This window comes from Mauremys mutica, chromosome 1 (genome assembly GCF_020497125.1).
Source record: "Mauremys mutica isolate MM-2020 ecotype Southern chromosome 1, ASM2049712v1, whole genome shotgun sequence".
NCBI classification, from domain to species: Eukaryota; Metazoa; Chordata; order Testudines; family Geoemydidae; genus Mauremys; species Mauremys mutica.
This window is the reverse complement of record NC_059072.1, coordinates 63,258,552-63,282,412: the sequence shown is the minus strand read 5'-3', so window position 1 is coordinate 63,282,412 and position 23,861 is coordinate 63,258,552. Positions and strand designations below refer to the sequence as shown.

Genomic DNA, 23,861 nt, shown 5'->3' with positions numbered 1-23,861 from the left:
CCCTACATCTGTGCATAGAGGGTCCCCTCCATACGCAGATCTCCCCACTCTCCCGAGTGGAAGAGAGGACTCAACTTCCTCCTTGGCACCACTCCCCTCAGGCTTCTTCACAGAGCCAGAGATATGAACTGGGGAAGGACTGGAGACTGGGTGGGCCAGAAGGGCTGTCTCCCAACCAGCTCCACAGACTTTGGGTAAAAATATTATCCAGATCCAGGATATATCATCTTTTCCATGTAGCCCTCCCAACTGCTGCCAGGGTAGCACAGGACCAGAGGCAGGAGACCTTTAAAGGGACTGAATTGTAAAAGTCCAAGATTTCTGCATGGACGTGCCTGGAGATCTGCAAGGTTTAGGGGCAGGTGATTAGACCATTTCTACAAGATGCTGAAAGAAGCAAATGGGCCCCTCCAAATAGGACTATGTGTGAGGACCTCCACAAAGATCCCCACAGAGATTTCCTCCCCCGGCCCAACTCTGAGTGTTGGGAGGGGACAAACTGAGCAGATGGCATTACTGGCAAAGCAAGAGTAAAATGTGCCTTTCATTAACCTTCCTCTCCATTACTTCTCTCTGAATAACAGGAACGCTGGAGGTGGAAATCAGGCAAAAAGAATTTTCTACCAACAGCAACAGCACTGAAACAAATTATTTTCTTAATTTCAACAATTAATATGCAAGAATGCCCAGAGGAACAGTAACACTTGACCAACAGACCAAGGAGAAGTAAATTTTAGGAATGCAGTAGCAGAAAATTAAACAAATTCAACACCTCCCAAAAAACATTTATTTTCCACAGAGAAATTTTTAAAAAATTGTATTTTATGCACATAAACATATCAGCTGAAATGCCAATTACCTTTACAATCTGAATGCCCATGGAGTCGTCATCAGGATTACTTCTGTCATTGAAAGTGAAGCGCATAGTTTTATCCCAGTCAATTGCTATACTATGTAGGTAGTGATCTGCTAGGGTCAGCCAAACCTAAAGATACACACAACATGACAAGAAGATGCATTATTCCATTCCTACTTTAAAATAGGAGCAGTTTATACATACTGTTATGTAATTCTATGAATCTCACCAGTTCTAGCCAGATGTGATTTTCCTTTAGATACAACAAATGCAGAAGGAAGAAAAGAAGGATGTAAATCTTTTCTGTGTCTAAACAATTTCTATATAATAAAAGCAATATCCCTGCTTTCTAAAATGCAAATAGAGGGCCCAATCTTGAAGGTGTTACTCAGGCAGAACTCCTACCGACTTCCAGGGAAACTTTGTGTGAGTAAAACCCAAGGCCCCACTCATTTCCTGCAGATCCTCCTTGTGGCTGTCTTCTGTGCATGAGAAGAACTGGGGGTGGTAGCTATCTTCACTATCCCCCACAGATACTGGGGTCAGGAATCCAAATATAAGGGAGAGTCTGATCTGCAAGACTGGTAAAGGTAGGGCCAGATGTACTGCTCACATCATCCCTTCCACCACATGGTCATCAACAGGGAATCTGTTGAAAAGATAACAGCCCCAAGCTGCACATTCCACAAACTTTGTGATGGAATGATCTGCTGGAAAACCTGCAAGAGAAACCTTGTACAATTTCTCTCTTCTTTTCAGAGGAGGGAGGGTTCTGTTTTTGTTTTGTTTGTTTTTCAATACAAAGGAGCAGGTGATTTGGCCCAGAATAGGGACTTCAGGGTTGGATCCAAAGAATTATTTGGTTTATACTAAGCTACTGTGACTGTGGCTTCATGAACTGCTGGCATTCAGATGTATTTTTGAAACATTAGCCTCATTTCAAGCACAGGGACTACATACACAGCATGCTCTGAGGCACATCTGTGACTCTAGGCTAGTATACAGCCTATGAAGTTAGGCAGAAAATACTGGATTCTGTAAAGAAATGCTGGACTTTAAACAAAGACACAAGGAACCTTTGAGATAGGGATATCATGGCAAATGTCATTATCTCTAAATGATAATTGGATGAGCCCATCTTTAAAGGAGAGATTTCTACATCCACAATAGAAAAATAAAATCAGTGCTTAAAATGGTGGCACATAATCAGAAGAGCACACAGGTACAATGCAGATACAGAACCTCTTTGCTAAGTAAGTTTTGAACTCTCACTCCAAATAGACTTTTTGTTGATTATTAACAGGCTAACAGATAACAATTTAGTAAAGAGCATTGGTATATAATTTTACTTAATTCAAGGCAGGGTGGTAGGCCACAACATAACAATGGTTAATAATGACAAAGGATTGCTTTGCAGGAGGGTGGAAGAAATAGTGAAAGGGAAGGGGAGTTGATCTACATATTCTAAATGAAAAAAGCCATTCCCACACATCCCAAAGTAATAAAACAGTTAAATATTCACCTACAGCTTGCAGAATCACAGATTTCCTACATTTCCCCTTTCCCACACACTACAGGTCTCTTGTGCAGAGGAACGTACTTGTGCTGCTGCTGCACCTCCACACAGCATTTGCTGGTAGGGAAAGCAGTAAAATGAAACTCCAGTGATGCTTGCTGGTTTCACACTCAATTTCTGCTGGGTCAAGAGGAAAAGTGTCCTGTACAAAAGGAGCAGCATGGATACTGTCCTCCACCTGTGCTGGAGGAAGTTTAATCTTTGCCCTGCCCCTGCCCACCCCTACCAGCTGAAGAGGATCTCTCACTGGACTGCAGCAATCTAGAATGCTTCCTCCTAGTTCAGCAGAAATGTGAAAGAGTGTGGGGGAGGCAATGCCAGTTTCATTCCACTTGCTCCTCCGGCTAGCTAAACAATAAGTGCATGAGCAACAGCACGGATATGGGCTTGATGAGGGGGAGGAAAAGAGTCTGTACATTGCATCACTCTTTGCAAAGCTTCACAGAACAAGGGACGGAGCAATAGCAGACGGGTTATTAGGGGGAGCAGGGAGAAAGACTTCATAATAGGGAAGAAAATGGCAGCTGAAAGACTCCAATGTGATGCAAATGGATTACTTATTAAAAGAATTAGGGGGGAAAGATACCCCTATGATTGTTTACTTTATTCTCTCTTAAATCTGAAAGAGGAAATGGTTTGGGTTGAAGGGACAGGGAGTGCAGGACTATAGGCCCACGTGAGACCTAGGTGGGCTATGGGTTTAAACTGAGTTAGGATATTAGCAGGAGCAATAGGCCCAAAGCCTGTGACCAAAAAGAATGAGATCAAGAGAAAGAAGAGTTGTTGTGTTAAACCTGTAGTGACCCTGTGAAATACCAGTCTTAAGTAAGATAAGGTTTGGATTGAAATAATAGAAATAAAACACAGTTAACTGGGCATGTGCAGTAAATAATTGGCTGTATGATAAACTACTTCATACAGCGGCCTTAGCTAAGGTGCGATAATTCACAGTGACATCACTTGTTTGTTAAAGGATATAAAAAAGTAAACTCTTAAAGGGTTCATTGCTAATACCTGCCTGACCATGCTGGGAGTCGACCAATATGGGTCTAAGCATCCTTAGCCCATCTGTAAGTAATCTTGATCATATGCCTATAAATATTTTGTTACTGTTTGGCTGGAGTAAATTGCTATTATTTAGGCTTTGTAGGCATGTTTAGAGTAATTGTTTGCCCTTTGGATTTACTAAAGGAATTTATGGTTAAATTAGTGTCATGGTAATACCCTGCATAAATAATAATAATTCCAACAGGGAGTAAGAAAGGAAAAGGAGAACAATCCCAACACACAAAAGTTATATTAAACCATGTACATATATTACGTATGTTTTAATCCTTCTCTAGGGTTGCTTGGATAAAACTGAGGCCAGAATATGTCCCACATTTAGTCCGTATTTTAAATCTTGGGGACATGGCTTCAAATCTTATTTAAGGAAGCATTAAGGTGGATTTAGTGATCTCAATGTAATTCCCAGTGGGTACATTTCTACAGCACTAACCCAGTGCTGTTTCACATTAATAGCAGTCTCTAATGAACATCATTCCTTACTCTCAGCTACCCTATTATTCCAGCACTCTGCCTTTCCCTAACCAAATGTTTATGTGGGAATTCTTGTCAGCACTATGCCTTGGTGACAGCCGTTATCAACTTCAACTTCATAAATGTAAAGGCTTGTCTTCCCTGGAGGTTTGCCCTGATTTCAGGCATTAAAGTTCAGCTATTGGGAAAGATTCATCAACGCAAATTCTTGGTGTAGACGGAGTAAAGTGGTAAAAGCCAAAATCTGCGCTAATACGGCTTACCTGAGTTTCAAGAATGAGCAACACCACTAGTGTAAACAGCAGCTTTGCCTGTCTGTGCAACATGCAGCTCCACTAGTGGCTGGTCCTTGATAGTTTTGAACCAGCAAAAAACCCCAGTGCATACAAAGCTTAAGACTCTCAAATTCATACCATCTCTAAATCACATGTGACTGCAATTATCTTGTGAAGTGTACAGATATACCTACCTTCCTCCTCCACTCCTTTGGTATTCCTGTTGGCAGTCTGGCCACTGCTTTGAGAGCATCATACCACTAAAAGCAAAAACATCCAGCACAGGAAACATATGGAATTAGTTTAATTCAGAAATATGTGAATATGTGCAATACTGCAGGTAAGAAACATTCATTTTATTTCCCATGTTTAAGAAATTAAATGCTTAGCCATAAAATGGACCAGTGCCTAGAGTTAATACATAAACCCTAATTAAAGGCAAAATATAATCTTACAAGACTAATAATTTATGTATATAACAAAAAATAAGACTGACATTATGAAAATTCTGGAGATGTCAGGGAAAACAAAGGAATTGCATTACAATTTCCAAAATGTTAGTTGGAACAAATCTTTATGTAGTGGCAACTAATATATTCACATTAAGATACAAAACAAAGCAATGCACATTTCAAGTAACACAAGTAGAGTGAAAAGGAAAATTCAGTCTTTTAAAAACAAGTGGAAAATAAATGAAGTTACCTGCTGAAAACCATTTTGACCTAAAGATGGTTCAAGAGTGAACTTCAACTTTGTATCAACCCCTAGAGACAATAGTAAAACAAAAGAGAAAAAAGACAAAGCAAAATCATGATCACTATTTAGAAAAGGAAAAAAATTAAATCATGTCAAAAGAAAATACAGAACTCTAAATTGAACTACTGTATGTAATTCTGAATGACTGCATTCTATTCCTGTTTCCATCAATTCCTGTTTTCAAAGTAAACTGAAGGTGTATGTTAAAAAGTATATATATAACGCTTTAAAAATTGAGTAATCCCCTGTTCAGTATATTACTGTGGTTCAGCGTAACATATTTTGCTAAGAACACTGCAAACTGAGGGATCCCCTACATGAGCACTGTACACTGTATGTACATTGTGAGAAAGTCAGAGCTCTTTACCTTCCGTCTCTTCTCCAGTGGACTTTTCCATTACCACAGGTTTTATAATAAATAACATGTTGTAATGGAATGTTATATAAATAAAACAAAAACTTGTTGAAATGGAAAAGTCCACCAGAGAAGACAGGGAAGGTAAAGAGTTCTGACTTTGTACACTGTGCATACATTGTGAAAATGTCCACGTAGGGATTCCACGGTATGCAGTGAGCTGCATGACCCTTAACAAAGTATCTTATGCTAAACCACAGTAATATACTGAACAGGGGATCATTCCATTTTTAAAGCATGATATCCATCTATAAAAATATAAAATACCTTTTCTTTTCATGTGCTTTGATTTATGGATATTAAAACACTGGATGCTCATTTTTATTTTGTTACATTAATAAAATCAGTATATTGCTCAGTATGTAATATTTAATATCTTATTTATCCATATTCTGTTTAAGTTTGGCTAGTACTCCCATTTAAACTTAAGAGTTTCTTCTGGCTATAAAAGCAATTAATGTTAATTAATCTTTTTAATATAGATGACACATTTTTCAAATGCAAACTCAGGTGTGAGACTAGGATCTCAGGCTTGGCCTGTAATAGATTCTGATTATGGCATCTGGATACACCATAATACATATAATCTGATTTATGTCATGCATGTTAGATTAAATTAGTCCTCAATCATTCAGAATGTCGCTGTCCAAAACCAAGGTGCTGAAGAGTCCAATATTTCATTCTTCACATTCTCTTGGACTAACTGTTATCAGAGGAATGCATACAAAAGAATAAAGCCCTTCTTAAAGACATTTTTCCAGTAACATTTGATTAATGGCACCATGTGTGCTTTGTATTTAAAATGTTTCCATATGAAGGTAGTCTTTCCTAAGATACAGATTCATGGATCAACACTTTGTATATAATTTTTATATCAATGTAAAGAGCTCAGTGCTGCAAGCTGCCAAATGCCTTAAATGTACAGTAATTCATCAGAAACACACCACATTTTACTGGATTAGGCCTTGTGTGTTTGGAAAACAATGTAGTGTCGTTTGCTAATGCTTGGTAGTTAAGCTTTGACAGTATTTCCATATGAAACTGATTATGAGGTGTATAGAACATGACTGGAGGGGGTGGGGAAGAGGTGGTATACAAAGGTTTAGACTGAAAGCAAAGTTTAAAAAAAAGCAAACAAATCTCTACCCTAGATTTGGCCATTTTAAAACTGTATCAGGGAATTTAACATTTGGATGCTTTTATCTGCACTGTTCAGCTAATAACAGCCTTACTGGGTTTGGGGATATTAAAGCATTTGTCTATATTAATATTTTCAATACCTTAAAAAAAGGAGATGTTTTTGAACATTTTGGCACTTACACCTGGCAATAATTACTTATTAGGATTCACCTCCCACCCCCCGGCACGCAAAAGGAGCCAGATCACATTTGCTGCAAACATGTGTCAGTACAACAAAACCAGGTCTCATCTGTAAACTGTCTATTACTGACTGCAGGACACAATAAGGACATGCAGCAATTTATGTAAATTCAGGCCAATAGCTAGCTGCAACTTTTGTTAAAGTGTAACTCCAGATGACACTTTAAGGTAACATGTTCTGGTATCAGCAAAAGTTAGATGGAAGCAATAGCCCTCCAGAATATTCATGCACTTCCCCCCAACTTAGTACTCAAATACAGAAAGCATTCCAGCTTTCCAGAGCTTAAAGACCCACCTAATACCAAGGCCTCTGTATTCCTGCAATTTACACAAGGAAAACACCACTAGCAAAACCAGCCGGGAGTAGTGAAGGGTGTGTCTGGACAAATACAATCTTGAAAACAGGCAGAATGTTATCCACCTGGTGTTTGAACCTCAAGATCGAAGACCCCCAGACATGGCAGCAGATACAGTGGAGACTTGTTCTGAATAAATGAGATCTAAGGACTACCAGATCTCAACTCACAAATGTCTTCTAGATGATGGCATTGAATTAATAAAGGTGTGATGTCACTAGGCAGAAAAAACAGAGAGCTGTCTGCAGATTGCCCAGGGAGATACACTGACATGGCCATCCTGAGTTAGACCAATTGACTGGGCATCTCTCTAAGATTAATTAATGACTCCTTACCATATTGTTTTGCCTTAAAAGAGCCACAGATCAAAATTTGGAGGCATAGAGGAGGCATCTCCAAGGTGAGTGCCAGAATGAGGCCTACCAGGAACCCTAGCAATCCGCTCACTAATCCACAGCACACCAAAAATTGCTGTAGAGAAGCCATTTGACATAGGAGAATCTCCCCTTCCCCACTTCCCCCCAAGTCAGTCAACCAGAGGAAAACTGCCGCCACATGTCCTAACAGTGGATTACTACTGGAATGATATCCATCCTTTCAGGAGTGCCAAAACCTAGTACAGCCCTCCATTTTCTGTCTCATGAGCATCTGACACACATCAGGGTCATTAGCTACTTGAGTACAGAAAGATATGGTAGCCAAGTAAGAAGTCTTGGTGGAATAATCAAAACCCCATTCCTCAATTTCAGCAATGAACTACTTCACGGAGACAGGAATATTGCACCAAAAGTTTGGGAACTCTTCAGTAGCTCCAAAGGAAGGATGCACAGGAAGGTTGTACGTTATGACCCCCATGTTCTTGGTGGCATGGATTAGTCAACTAGCCCTAGCCCACCCAAACATTTCCAATCCAATCACCAAAGGCTCTGACTGTACCTTCAGAGCAGCTGCTGGAACCACTTCCACTGACAGTGTCTGAAAGTGAGCAATGCTAGTATCAACGCCCTAGGCTATACCTAACCAGAAACTGATGTTGTGTCCTAAACAAAGGAGGAAAAGCCCTACAGCAGCTGGGCTCTCAAAATTTAGTGATGCAAACTTCAGTCTAATTGTTGGTTCAAAAACAAAAAAAGCCATGCGTTTTGTCCCACAACTAGTTTTATAACTTATATTCACCCATATAAAGGGTAGTTAAAGCTGTATCCAGAGCAATCCTCCGTGCAATCCACTACCCTAGCAACCACCGGGCACACCAGGACATAATGAAGTATGCAATGAAACTGGCCCCCAGAGGCTTCCCAATACATATGGATATCAGCAGATACATACAAAGCCAGAATGAGACCCCTTAAGTTTATTCAGCAATGAGGCACAAAATGTTCAAATCCTCCCTGATCTCCAGGATGATGATGTGGTAGCAGATAACCCCAGCTATGGCATCACTATGCTTCCTGCTAGCAGCTCACTTTGGGATTACAGAAACCCCACACCATCACTTAATCCACTGCTGGATGTGAGATGGTGAGGTGCTTCTGGAATCAGCTCCTCTACTCTGTCCTGGGGATGAAGGATGGGTGTCACAGCTGCAGGCAGGAATCTCTGTGCAATTTATCTATAAAGCTTGACAGAATAATGGCAGTGTCTCCAATATTAGGAAGCTACTGCATGAGCTAGAGTCAGCTGGGAGCAGGACCCACAGAGCAGTTGGGACTCTGGGGCATATTAAAAAAAATACAATGATGTCTGTGTTAAAGAACCCTATTTTTGGTAACCAGCAGCACTAAGAAACAGGTTATCCACAAGAACTTCGTAATGTAAATATATTAAGCAACCACTTCTCCAACATAACCAGAGACCACCCAGAATTGCTCTCAAATACAGAAGAAATCTTGCTTAAGTTATCAGCTTACTCACTTTGCACTTGAGTGCTCATAAGGCACGTTGGCATAAGGCACATAAGGCACAATGGGAAACTGCACTTTACATAGTGCGGTGTATTGCTTTAAATTTTAATACTCATTCATGAGACATTAGTTAAAAATAATTATGTTACAGTTTTACTTCCTTTATATTCATGATAACCCGCAGACAAATTAATGTTTCAGCTACAAATTATTGTTTATACATTAAACATCTATTATTAAGTATATGTATTTCTAGTATTTTATAAAAATAAAATTATTTAAATATTTATATTTTCAGTGTTTTATAAACAAAACAAAATTTTAGAATCAAATAACTGAGTCCACTTGGCTTTCTAGTAAGCTGCAGGTCCACCTTTGTTAAAGGCCACCTTCTTAAGAGACCTGATTTTGCTGGTCCCCTGAGCAGCCACTTAATAAAGGTTTCACTCTATTTGAAACTGAAGTAGTTTCTAAGAAAAAAAATAGATGCAAAATTGATGAGCGCCCCTAAGAAAACAGTCTTCTTTGTGTATTTAGACAATATACTTCTTCAAAGAGTGGATAGGCCAGGGGAATTTCCCCAGGTCAAGTGCTCCCAGTAATGGTGGGGAAATGTGGAGAGTAGGGCTCTGAAAGCATGGCTGAGTGGTTCAGAAAGTGGAAGGGAGGGAGGTACAAGAAGAGATTGCTCAGCTGCAGGGAGTTCTGCCGTGCAGATGAGGATGAGGGCTTGGCTACACTTACAAATTTGCAGCGCTGCAGCAGGGTGTGAAAACACACCCTCTGCAGCGCTGCAAATTGCGGCGCTACAAAGCGCCAGTGTAGTCAAAGCCCCAGCGCTGGGAGCCGCGCTCCCAGCGCTGTCCGTTATTCCCCACAGGGAAGTGGAGTACGGACAGCGCTGGGAGAGTTTTCTCCCAGCGCTGGCGCTTTGATTACACTTAGCGCTTCAAAGCGCAATGCAAGTGTAGCGCAGTGATGCAAAAAGACCCACCCAGCTACAGTGTGGCTGAACTGCTTTCACAAAGAGGGATGGGGTAGCAAAGCCGTGCAACGCAAAGAAGAAAGAAGAGGCTAGGGGGAGGGAGAGCAGGCACAAGCCAGATGGGCGAAGAACCATTCCCAGAAAAGGTCGGGAAATGAGCAAGCAGAACGGCGGGTGGCATGGCCCACTGGGGCAGGCCTCCCCATAGAGCGCACATTGCTCGTGGGGCTGCTTCCGCCCATCCACGCCCAAGAGAGGGTGGCAATCTTCCCTTCTGGGAGGACTCATTGGTCAGTGGGTCCTGTCATCGCTCCAGTCCTCCGGTACCACCCCAGCTGCATGGCCCCACGTTCATACGTAGTGTTTCTCCCTGTCCTGCGGGGTTGCCCTCTGGGGCCTGTCACGCAGCGGTGGCAAAGTGCCCCCCGCCATTCCCCACAGAGCCGAGGACTCTCGTTCGGCGGCAAAGCGCTGCTGCCAGCGCGGGCAGGACCCGGCCTGGCCTCACCAGGACACGGCGATTCGCTGGCGTGTCCCAGGCCGGCCGGACCGACCCGCAGCAGGGCACATGGGTGGCAAGTTTGTAAAAATTTTGGTGGGGCCCAAAACCCGCCCCCAACTCCGCCCCCCCAACTCCGCCCCCACCTGTCTAAGTCTCTGGGAGAGGGCTCGGCAGGGGAGGTCTGGGGTGCAGATCCTGGGCTGGGGATTAGGGTGCAGGAGGGGTACAGGGTGCAGGCTTTGGGATGGAGTTTGGGTGCTGGGTGCAGGCTCTGGGCTGGGGCAGGGGGTGGGTGTGCAGGAGGAGGTGAAGGGTGCAGGCTTTAGGATGGAGTTTGGGGTTGGGAAGGGGTGTGTGGGAAGGGGGAGGGAGTTTGGGGATAGGAGGGAGTGCAGGGTGAGGACTGTGGGGCTGAGGATGAGGGGTACATGATGCAGGAGGGGGCTCAGGGCTAGGGAAGAGGGTTGGGCTGTGGGGTGAGGGCTGTGGATGAGGGGTTCATGATGCGGGGGGCTCAGGGCTAGGGAAGAGGGTTGGGCTGTGGATGAGGGGTTCATGATGCAGGAGGGGGCTCAGGGCTAGGGCAGAGGTTTGGAGTGTGGGGTGAGGGCTGTGGGGCTGGGGATGAGGGGTTCATGATGTGGGGGCGCTCAGGGCTGGGGCTGAAGATTAGGGTGCAGGGGATGAGGGGTTCATGCTGTGGAGGTGCTCAGGGCTGGGGCTGAGGATTAGGGTGCAGGGGGATGAGGGCTCTGGCTGGGGCTGAGGATTAGGGTGCAGAGGGATGAGGGGTTCATGATGTGGAGGTGCTCAGGGCTGGGGCTGAGGATTAGGGTGCAGGGGGATGAGGGGTTCATGATGTGGGGCGCTCAGGGCTGGGGCAGAGGATTAGGGTGCAGGGGGATGAGGGGTTCATGATGTGGGGGCGCTCAGGGCTGGGGCAGAGGATTAGGGTGCGGGGGGATGAGGGCTCTGGCTGGGGCTGAGGATTAGGGTGCAGGGGGATGAGGGCTCTGGCTGGGGCTGAGGATTAGGGTGCAGGGGGATGAGGGGTTCATGATGTGGGGGTGCTCAGGGCTGGGGCTGAGGATTAGGGTGCGGGGGGAATGAGGGCTCTGGCTGGGGCTGAGGGTTTGGGGCGTTGGAGAGGCTCAGGGTAAGGGCAGCCTGCCTTGCCATTAGTGTTGGGCAGGCACTAGGACCCTGCGGCAGCAGACAGCAGTTCTGCTCGGAGCCCTCCAGCAGCATGGAGCAGGCAGGGACGCGACACAGCGGAGGGGGGGGGCGGAACACGCGGGGGGGCAGGGGGGCAGGCGGGGGCTGAGATCTGCTCCAGGCAGGGTCGCGGCGGCGGGGGGAGACCTGCGGGGCCCGGGGCCCGATCCAGGCAGGGCCGGGGGAGAGACCCAGCTCCAACTATTGCTGGAGAAGGGCGCCCAGCCCTGAATATTGCTGGGGCCCGGGCCCCACACAAATATATAACCTGCCGCCCATGGCAGGGCAGGAGCTGCGTGGCCGCTGCCCAGGGCCCGCGCCTGGGGGCTTTACACGGAGTGGGCGGGGAAGGGACCGTCCCCTCTCGGCAGCCCGACGCAAGCGGCACGAGGAGGGTTTCAATGCAGACGCCGAGTGCAATCGCTGCATCGCGGCAAGGGGCCGCGCCGCCGCTCCCGGCACGGCCCTGCAGTGGCTGCGGCTGACAGGGAGCGGCCATTTGCCTTGGGCACGTCCTTGGCAGACACGCCCGAAGCACCCCCGGTCCCACATCCCCCCCAGCCCCGCGAGCGGCGCCTACCCGGGGATTTCATCTCCGTCCTGCTCCCCGGCCGGGAGAAGCGCGTGTCCGTGACGGGCAGCGGCCGCCCGCGCTCCGCTCCGCCGCCCCACACCGCTCCCCGGCCGCGGTAAGCCTGGCTAAGAGCATTAGCCGAGCAGCCGCGGCACAGAAGCGCCACTTTCAAACCCAAGCCCAGGGGCCCGGGGAGCAAAGCCCGCCGAGGTCCTTCGCCCGCCCCGGCCCACGCTACCTGGCTCCAAGGTGCAGAGCAGGCGAGGAGCCGTCCTGGAAATACAGCTCCTCTTCTTTAACACATTGCTCAGGATGGTGCCCACGCCGCCGCCTGTGTTTTGCCTCTTTAAGCATCTTCCCCCACGTCTCAGGGAGCCCGTCAGCTTGTCCTGTCTCATGGGTGCCCACGGGGCTGAGACAAACCATCCACGCTGTGCCAGCAGCGGCCTCTCCCCGGCAGTTGCAGCCCAGCTCCCCCCGTGACGCAAATTCAGCTGGAGTTCTGGGTTATTCACAGCTTTGCAAGGCTTTCCTTTGAGGCCGAAATCTCTCCCAACCAAGGCATTAGGGCAGCAGGCGGGCCGGTCTGCGAGGCACTACACGGAGACAGGGTGCAGGGCAGAAGCTTTCTTTGCTGGAGGACATCTGCAGTGCAGAGACAGCAAAGTCGAGGTGCCGAAGAGAAGGGGGAAGCGAAGCCCGCCCACAATCCCTCCCAGCATCACTGACTGAAAACCCAGCAGAGTTCCCTCCGCCTCCTCCGGCACCACCTGGGAACAAGCAGGCAGCAATCTAAAGGAAGCAGGAGCTTGGTTTAAAAATAAAATGAATCTCAAGAGTAACTGGATTGCAGCATCTATCAAAGAGCTTATCACAGCAACACAGGAAGGGTTGGGAGGAGCAGCACCACTAAAGACTTGGGTACAGTGCTTGTGCTATGCATACAGCACTTTAATAGTGCAGGAAAGCAGCTGGTACGGTCTCAGCTTTGTAAAAAGATAAGCCAGCACAAGCTATAATGACATGTCTAAGAACCTATATGCCTATTATTTTTCAACAATGGTCAAGACTGATATTTCTGCAAAGGATTAATAGCAGTTACACCCTTACAAGCCCAGCTTAGAATGTGTTTTAAAATCACTCTCAGCATTAAATTCCAACCTAAATGCATAGAAACACATATGGTATGTACTGTATCATCACCCACTGATGACAGCGCTCCTGAGAAAGAAGCCCATATGTGCTGCAATACCCTGACACAATGAGAGGAAGGATGCTACAGCTTACTCCTTTCACCAAGTACTCCAGTCCAATCCTGGAGGTAGGGAACCTGCCCAGAATGTCAGCTTGAAAAGGTTCAGCTCCATTTCTTTGCCTATGTTTAACACAATTATTTTGTTTCGGGAGAAGATCTTTATAATAGCAACCTCCATGTATCTGAATTGGAACAAAGTTTACTACTACAGTGATACATCATATGCTAAATTCAAAAACTGTACTCTACCCTGTAAGCATTGTTAAAATTTAAAATTGAAAATTTAGCTATTTCCAACAACATTTTAAGAGGGCTTGTTATACACACAAGGAGTAACTCCACAGAATTTCACTTCAAACCAGATTTTGATATAATGGATAGGGAAAAAGCACTTCAAACACGGGTAGTTTTTACAATTCTTGCTGTTCTATTGTTCAGTGAAAGGTTAACGGATTTATGTCAGTTTAATTGCATCAATCTCAAAAATTGAGTTACAAGTCGTTCCAGATATTAACATCTGCTTCTGATTGCACCTGCCAATTTTTGTTGTTTAAAAACTTGTTTGCTATTTTTTAAAATATATTTTTATCTCCTTTGTTTCTCTGTGAAAGACATACAAATAACAGGCAAACTGACTACAGTTAAACATACAGGTGGGTGAGGTAATATCTTGTATTGGACCAACTTCTATTGGTGAGAGAGGATAAGCTTTTGAGGTCTTCTTCAGTTCTTCCCAGACCTGAAGCTCTGTGTAAGCTCAAAATCTAGTCTCCCTCACCAACAGAAGTTAGTCCAATAAAAGATATTACCTCACCCACTTTGTTTCTCTAATATCTACTCCTGGGGGAATTCTGTGCCAAAAACTTAAAAATTCTGCAGATATTCTACAATATTATAAAATTCTGCATATTTTATTTGTCAATATAAAACAATAAAATCCCTCTGGTTTCACTTATTTCGGTAATTTATTTAAATTGCAATACAATGGATGGGAATGGGAGTGGGGAGCATTGGAGGAAATTCCCAACCCCCCCTCGCCTAACAGTAACATAAATAGGTTTGACCATCTATTTCTAGTTATTAGTGAACAAATATATGCAGCCATATATGTTCAGTGTTACATTATAGGTAAGGCTGCGAGTTTGCCAATGGAAGCTGTGAAGCCAGCCCTCTGGGCGGAGACTGCACACCGAGCTGCCTGGTCACGCCTCTGCCTAGCAGCCGAGTGAGGGGGATGTCACTGCTTCTGGGGAGCCCCCCAGTAAGTGCCTCCCAGAGTCGCCTCACCTCATCCCGTTCCCCAACCTCTTGCCCCCTCCCACAACCAAACTCTGCTTCTGCTGCTGCTGCTGAAGGGGGGAGGAGGGGGAAGATGCAGAGACAGGTAGGGACCCTGCCAGCCCTGCCAACCGCTCCCTCCCCTAGACAGAAACTGCCCCCGCACCCCGCAGCACCCAGGCCACCCTCCCTCAGCACCCGCTTGCCCTCATATAGCCCCGCTCCACGTTTTAGTCATAGGTATTTTTAGTAAAAGCCATGGACAGGTCACGGGCTGTGAATTTTTGTTTACTGCCCGTGACCTGTCTGTGACTTTTACTAAAGATACCCGTGACTAAAACATAGCCTTAATTATAGACAACTGAAGAGCAAGTGAGGGCTGGAGAATCAAACTCACAATTTATATTGGCTACGGACCATCTCCAGAAAGGTCAGTAGCAAACAGTTCGTGAAGCACATTCTGATAGGAAATTATTTCAGTCCAAAAATTTAGACCAGTTCTAATTACTAAAGCACCATAAGAATTTATATGGCCATACTGTCCTTTACACCACTCTGGTAATGTAAAGGAGCCTTAAAACTTTTACACCTGTTTTATACTCCTGAGGGAATTCACAAAGAAAATTGGAACAATTCACTAAGCAGGCAGGCTGCTACATTCTGCTCTGCCTGAGGGAACAGTGCCTGTCCCACGCCTACCTCCTCAGAAACACCCTGAAGCCCTGCTCCCCCATGCCAAGCAAGCAGAGTTTCTCTCTCCTCACCCACACCCAAGACTGCACCCTGGGTGGTGATTTACGTCTCTACTGACTGCTCTGAGTGCCCGAACCAACCTGCCTGTGCTGCCGGGGAGAGGCGCATGACCGCTCTTGCAGCTTCCCTTTGATTCCCCATCAGAAGTCATTTTTCTGCAGGGAAGCAAAGAAATCTGCTGGGGGACATGAATTCTGCGCATGCGTAGTGATGCAGAATTCCCTCAGGTGTAAATATCCCAGGACCAACACAGCTATAACACCACTGCATACCGCAATGTAGTTAAAAAGTGAAGCCAATTATACATAAAATGTTGTCAAAGCAAACAAACTAAAACAACGGATATTTTTTCTAAATTTTCAGCATAGTCATTTTAGGTGTTACTATTAAAATTTCAGAGAAGTGATTTTTCATCATGTTCCTTTAAATTGTTTGGTTTTGTATTAAAAAAATTGCTGCCTCTGTGCTACAAGCTTATACATTAAGCAGGTAATTAAATCTATACATTGGTGGTTCTTTTTAAAAGGTGACCCTTCCCTACCGATATAATGGATGACTCAGTTGCTTTTTATTTCAGTGCCAGCTGGAGGAGATGATTTAGTGGTCAAACCATCAAGTCTTAAATTTATCACTCTAACTAGGAACTCAGATACCACAGAGATGGTAACGCTAGGAGTGTCTCAAAAATAGAAATAACTAAAAATCTCTCACTTGCTTCCTTTCCTCCTACTATCCCTGGAGCATCACATCAGGGTCAGTCTTTTATCCTTCCAAAGTAGGTAAATTAAAGACCATTTAGTTTAACTAGGACATCCTTGGCCAAAATTGATGGGACCTGGCTTGGGCGGATAGCCTGGCTAATCTGTAGGGAGAATTAGTCACTCTATAAAACTGAAAATATATTTATGTAACACTCATTTTTCGAACAATTACAAACTGCATCCCCTAAAAGTATCAATATTTAATTTTTCTAGGCTAGTCAATTGTTTTGCCAACTAACTCAGACAGTGTCATTTTAACTCACATTTATTCTCTGGGTCTGTCACTAACAACCATGGGCAGTTGGCCTCCATGAAGACTGGGACCAGAAACAGGACATGTATTCTGTGGCTCAAGACTTGGCCACTTCTAAGGATGGGGAAGCCATTCCATTAATGTCTGCCAGCCCACTTCTCTTCTCTGCTCCCCGGAAAAACACAACAGCAGCCTTTAACAGCAGCAAACAGCTAAGATGAAGAATAGTCATACTTAATGGGTTTGATGACTTGGTGGACCAGTAAACAAAATGCATTATAGTGATTCAGTTAAGCCTCTCGCCAAGCATATAATTTATTTTAAATGAAGCTTAGATTCTACAGGAGTGGATGGCATTGGTCCCTTCCCACACACCAGGCAAAGCTTCTTACTTTCCAGTGGCAAGGCCAGTTCTTTACTATTCACTGATCAGGATTAAGGCTGCGATTCTCTCACGGAGGTCGCAGAAATCACAGATTCTGTGACTCCACAACCTCTGTGACTTCCGCAGCGGCTGGTGTGGCTGACTCCAAGGCCACCTGAGCAGCTGACCCTGGTGCCAGCTGCTTGGGCACCCCATGGCCAGCCATACCAGCCACTCCAGCTGCTGCTCGGGAGTCCCAGGCAGCTGGCTCGGGGACCACCTGAGCAGTGGCTGCTGCCGCTGGTCCTGCACACTGTCCAAGCAGCAGTCCTGGGGGCAGTCCCAGGGAGTGCCTGAGCAGTGGTCTCGGGTGGTCCCCCAGGGCCAGGCGCCCTGGCCGCTGGCTCTGGGAACTGCTTGAGCAGCAGCCAGTGCAGCTAGCTCTGGAGAGTGCCCAAGCAGTGGCCCTGGGGACCACCCAAGCAGCAGTGGTCCCGGAGCAGCTAGAGCAGTGGACCCGGGATGCCTAGAGGCCATTCAGAGAGCAGTCCCCGGGAGCAGTGGCTGGGGCAGTCAACCCCCAGCAATGGAGCAGGGCCCCCCCAGAGCCGGGGCCCTCTGGAGCAGCTGGGCCGCAGAAATAGAGATTTAGTCACGGGTATTTTTGGTAAAAATCATGGACAGGTCAGGGACTGGGAATTTTTGTTTTTTATTTTATTTATTGCACGTGACCTGTCCATGACTGTTACCAAAAATACCTGTGACTAAATCTTAGCCTTAATCAGGCTCCTTGTGGTTGAACCTGGTACACTTCTGCAATAGAGCATATAATCTGCTGCCCTGCTCCACACCAAGGCATACAGATTTCCTGTGTTTCTCAGACTTTGCTGCTTTGCACACACACTGCAGCATCCCAGTGAGGGGATAAGTAACAAAACTTTGGAGGAGAGGGAGACTCGCCTATCAATGCTGGTGGTGAAACTACTCAGAAAAATATACCCCTTAATCTTTATTTGGCAATTTCTGGGTTAGAAGACCAGCACTTAAAACAGGGGCCAGCAACCTTTCAGAAGCGGTGTGCCGACTCTTCATTTATTCACTCCGATTTAAGGTTTTGCGTGCCAGTAATACATTTTAACGTTTTTAGAAGGTCTCTTTCTATAAGTCTATAATATATAACTAAACTATTGTTGTATGTAAAGTAAATAAGGTTTTAAAAACGTTTAAGAAGCTTCATTTAAAATTAAATTAAAATGCAGAGCCCCTGGACCAGTGGCCAGGACCCGGGGAGTGTGAGTGCCACTGAAAATCAGCTCACGTGCCGCCTTCGGCACGTGTGCCATAGGTTGCCTACCCCTGACTTAGAATCTCTCCCACATTTAAACATCTGATGAAAATACCTACACACAGAGAAAATATCTGATATTAGGAGTTCTTAAATCTAGTGGCCAAAGGCATAGCAAGATCCAGTGTCTGGAAGTTGAAGTTAGAAAAATTCAAATTCTAAATAAGATGGAACTTTTTAAATATGGGGACAATTAACCACTGGAACCAAGGAAATTGGTAAATTCATATAATTTTACATAGAGATTGGATAGCTTTCTCAAAGATGTACAAACAGGTATTGGGCTTGACAGCATTCACTTACACGGTAGGGAAGAATACATTTCCTATTATTTATATTATAGTAGCATCTAAAAGCCCCAACCAAGATCGGGGCCTCATTGTGCTAGATCCAGTGAGAGACAGCATCTGCTCTGAGGGGATTACATCTAAATAGTCAAGACAAACAGAATGTGGGAGAGAAAACACTGAAGATTTACTGGATGAAATTCCATGGCCCATGTTATGCCGGAGGTCAAACTAGAGAATAATGGTAGTCCTTTCACACCTTAAAAATCTATGAACGTTTAATTGCTGGGCACTGGCTAAAAGCAGCAAATGAGATTTATGCTGATTCCCTCTTAATTAAGTAGCAGTCACTATTTGTTTCCTGGGAGATGCCATTATAAAGCAGCTGTCACAAGCGGCGCTTACTGTAATAATATTTTACATTTCTATAGCACCTTTCATCCCAAAGCATTTTACAAATTCTATACATACAGCATCACTCAACTGCACTTGCCTTCGGGAGAAGAACAGACAATGGACACACAGCATGGTGTACAACAGTGGAGGGAGGGGAAATTCTGTACAACACCAGAGCAAACTCTGCTTGTACAAAATACACCATAGGCCCTTTGGTGTGCACAGAGAATGGACAGAATTTCAACGCGAAATCATAGGCCCTTTGAAGTCATTGGCAAAACTCTCAGAGATTTCAACAGGGCCAAGATTTCACCCTAGTTTTTGTGGTTTTGTCTGAGAACTCTACCTAACAGATTGAATGGAACTCAACATCTTTCTTCCAGGCTGCCAGGAGACAAACTATTTCAAATGTGATATTTAAACCATCCTCTTGATTGGATCATAAAACGTTTGCCATACAGAGATCTATAGATACTTCTGCCAAATATGTCTCTTTCCCAGAACTCTGTCTTCTTCTCAACTCTAAAAGCATCCCTCCCTCTCACCTGTCCATGCTCTGTGGAAGACAGGAAGCTATGATAGAAGGAACAATGTTTGCTCTCCCCATGTAGTCGTATTTCTTCCTCATACAAGTTGTAGGGGCACCTGATAATACTTTACAGTTTTAAGACATGGTATCAATACTAATTCATCTTCTTATTTCCCCTATGAGGGTAGATATCTCCATTGTACAAATGTCAGGACTCTTGTATTGAACCCACATCTGCAGATGAAACTAGAGACACAGCCAATGTGCCATGGCAATGAGCTGAACCTCCACCCCGACCAATAGCCTTAGTGCTAAAGGCCTACAGGTCCACAGGAGCCACACCCCAAGCCCCTGATTGGATGGACAGTCAGCACCCTCACTGGGTAGCTGGACTGTATCAAGGCCCCAGCAGGAAGCAGAAGTTGTCTGAGTAACAGACCAGTGCTTACTCCCCAGACTGCCTTGCCAAGCTGCTTCGCCTGACTCTGCCTTGTTACTTGCTGCCTCATCCAACCCAGTCCCTTGGAGTGGATCTTCTAGCTATGGACCCCTGCGAAAACTCTGACCATTGCCCCAGACTGCCCCGATACAGACTGACCTGCTAGCTACCTGACCATCCGCACACACTTGACTTCTGCTCTGGACTGCCCCCTAGCCACCTGGCATTACAACAAATAAACTGAAAGACAGGTGTAGGGATTTGCTTGAGGAAGGTCATTGTGGGCTAGCAGATTAGGCCTTAGTTAATCTTGGCTCTGCCACCAAGTTACTCTGTGTCCTTGGAGCCCACCTGCCCTAGACAAATGCCCTGAGGGAGAATCACAGCATGATTTCCATTGCTTCAGCATGTAGCTGTGGGCTTCTTCTTCCCCCATGGTCGTGTTGTTTGATTTTGACTCAGGACGTGGTTCCCCTTCAGCCTGGACTGGAACTTTCGTAGCACCAGCTTGATTGCTCTTAGTTCTAAGGAGGGTTAGTCTGTGGGTCCTTTCCTCTAAGTTCCAGATGCCTTGAGCTGTTTGGGTTTCCCCAAGTGTGCTCCTCAGCCCTCTAGGCTAGCATCAGTTGTGACGATCCGGGGATCTGGAAGGCATATAGGCATGCCCTTGTGGACACTTCACTGGGCTAACCACCTGTGCCGGAACTCTCACTTGATCGCTCACACATTCCAGGAAGTGGACCCATACCTTTAAAATGAAGTCTTGAAGGAGCTTGATGTGTGAATGAGCCCATGGGATGATCCCTATGCACAGTACTAGGAGGTTGAAGTCTCAGTGCCAGCAGTTCCAAATCAATGCAAGGAGGTTTTGAATCTTCTGGAACCTCTCTAGAGATGGCTATATCCCTGCTATCAAGATGCCTGTGTTCACTTCCAAGTGAGTTATTTGGGTGGATGGAATCAAGGAGCTTTTTTTGATGTTGATAATAAAGCCATCCACCTGCAGGAGATTCAAGGTCAGGGATGTAGCTCTGCATGTCGTTGCTGGGGATGGAGCTCTGATTTAGATTTTATCATGGAAGGGGTACAGGAAGATCTCCTGTGACCTGAGTCTGACTATGATTACAAAGATGTTGGTGGTAAAGACCGGGGGGGGGGTGCCTATAGGCAAACCTTAGGAATCTGAGATGGCAGGGTCTGATCAGGATGTGGAGGTATGTATCCACCAGATCCACTGAAGTCAAAAAATACCCCTGGGGCAAGAATGACTCTATAGAGATTATGGTCTCCATCCAGAACTTCATTTTCTTCATCTGCTTGTTGAGCTTTTTGAGATCTAGAATGGCTCAGATTTCCCCCTGAATGTTTCTGAACAATAAAGAAAGAAAATGGAGTAGAACCCTGAGAATCTTTCTTCTGAGGGAGCACTCTATTACGCCGATATCCAACAGGTGAGAAATGTCATTCTGGATTAGACTATGCTTTATGGGGTAATTTGGGATGGGGGACTCAAAAAAAAAAAACAGATGGGCTGGAGCCTGTAACACTAGGGAGTATCCCTAAGTCGCTATCTCCCTGAGCCGCTGATCCAAAGTCGAAGCAAGCAACCCATTCCTCCGGGAAATGGGAAATTCTGCTCCCAAACTTCCGCTCTGAGTAAAAACCTGTGCAGTCTTTGTTATAAAGCGGCTTTGGGAGTGACAGGGTTGCCTTGGGACTCTTCTCCTGAGCCATCGTACCATGGCTTTCCATTGGAGATCCTGCCGTCTCCTTGCTGGTATTTTTGCAAGGATGAAGGCCGAAAGAAATGCCTTTGTCTGAAGGCCAGCCTGTATGCTCTCTTAAAGGGCTGGTGTGGTGTTGGGAGGGACAGTTTAGATATTGCAGCATTGTTCTCTATTATCTTATCTAGTTTCTCGCTGAAAAGCATGGCTTCTGTGAATTTAGCAGAGCACAGCACTTGCTTTGAGTGCCAATCCACCTTCAAGGGATGGAGCCATAGGTGGAGCCTAGTCACTGAGCCAGAGCCCGTGCCTTTAGCTGATAATCTCATCACGTCCATTGAGCCATCAGCAACGAACGCTGTTGCTAGGGGAATTTTCTTTAAAATAGAGCCAAAGTTAGCATGATCTCTATCCTTGAGGGCTCTGAGATCTTCCAGCAAGGAGAATGACGACCTCACAAAGCAAGTAGCTGCTAGGGACACCCCGAGGGAGGCTGAGGAAGCCTCAGAGTGTTCTTTGAAAGTGGCCTCAATTTTTCTCTGTGGGGTTCTTAGGATAGAACTCCCCTTCTAAGGGGATGACTATATCTTTAACCAGGGACAGTACATCAACGTCAGCCTTCGGTATTTCAGTATTAAGGACTTTTAGTTCCTGAATCCTATAGAACCTGAGATCATTTCTGCTAATGTGCTTGCCCTTGTCTGGCTTATCTCACTCATCCCTGATTACATCCCTGAAGGAGGACTATAGGAGAATTGTGGCTTCCAGGAGAGGATTTTCAATTTGCTCAGAAACTTACTCATGGGATTTTGTTCAGGTTGAATCAGAATAGTAGATAAAACTTTATTGCACATGGCCTCAAATTTCTCAGAGGGTGGAAAAAAACAACAAACAAACTTTGAGTCTTTCTCCGGTCCTGATCAGAGTCAGAGCCTGACAATTCACCACCCTCTGTGGAAGAGGAAGTGGAATCAGGACTTATACCTCCTAGATCTTTTATGCTTTTTCTTCTCCCTTTTCACTTTCTTTGATATTTTTAAGCTCACTTAAAGAGTGGATGAGCTCCATTATCGCTTTGGTGAGGCCTTTTGTGGCTAGCCTTGCTGAGGGCCTGAAGTCCTCTTGCTAGATCTTCTGAGCCCTCATCTGCTGGGTCCCATTTCTTCAGGGGGAGGAAGGGGAAATCCTTCCACAGTCATTCTGGACAAATTTGGAAGGCGCGGAGGATGCTTATGAGCCCTGCTTCACTTCCCAGAGTGCTCAGAACACATATTAGGACTTGTGGGGGACGGAGTTGTGACCCTGCAAGTCAGCTCCAAAAGCCCATTGGGGCTTACCCCCTGAGTCAACTGCGTGGGAACCTGCTCATGTTTGATGACTCTCCCTGCTCTGTCCAGAGACTTGTGATCCACATTTACCATGTCAGAGTCACGCTGCTCTGCTGGACAGAGGATCCCATATGCCTATCAAACTCATAACCCTTGGACCTAACAGAATTAGGGACAGAAGGCTGGGTGCAGGCTGGGCACAACTCACTGTTGTTTGTGCTGAGCCTAGTAGGACAATCATGATGGAGCAACATTTGGATTTAATTTGGTGCTTTTTAGGCTGTGCTGCCATACCTGGAAGCCAGCAGGGAGGCATTGCAACTGAGGGGCTGGGGGTTCTAACACCTGGCTAAAAAACTGTGCTGGGGGAAAAGGGGCTAATGAAATCACTGCTCACCACTGCCCCAAATTTTGACAAAAAATGTTGACCATCAGCAGATGTGAAGGTGGAAGCTGTAAAAACCACCATCTGCACATTGCCATAAACGCAGAGAAACTGAAAACAAGCAGAGCTGAGGGTACATGGCCAGAGCATGTGGCTCCAAAACTCTAATCTGCCTCTATAAACTGCAAACAGAGGAGAGCAGCTAGATGTCAAGAAATGTGGGAGACGGTGGGCTGCAAAATACAAATATTTTTTGCTGGAGGATCATTAAAGAGAAGACATCCTGGAAGAAGCCGGGTATGCAATCAAATTTTTGCTCAAAATCATGAGCATGAATATTAAGAAACATCCCTTTGTCTTGACAAATGCGATGTCTTGACCGATGTTCAGGTCACAGAACACTAATGTCATACAGTTTTTATTAAAAATAA

At 45.5% G+C, this 23,861-nt stretch overlaps 1 protein-coding gene across 4 annotated transcripts in view; it reads right to left on the bottom strand.

The window, feature by feature from the left end:
• Positions 1–23,861, bottom strand: part of TBC1D30 (TBC1 domain family member 30) — a 95,218-nt gene that overhangs the window by 37,617 nt on the left and 33,740 nt on the right. For 2 of the 4 annotated variants that reach the window (XM_044993268.1, XM_044993259.1), the window contains exons 3-5: positions 4,949–5,010; positions 4,441–4,506; positions 860–985 (exon numbers count right to left, since the gene is read on the bottom strand). In XM_044993268.1, the coding sequence (XP_044849203.1) occupies positions 860–985; positions 4,441–4,506; positions 4,949–5,010 (254 nt within the window). Of the gene's footprint in view, positions 1–859; positions 986–4,440; positions 4,507–4,948; positions 5,011–12,571; positions 13,007–23,861 lie in introns of those variants that run through there. The other 2 variants (XM_044993287.1, XM_044993277.1) reach the window with 2 other exon arrangements.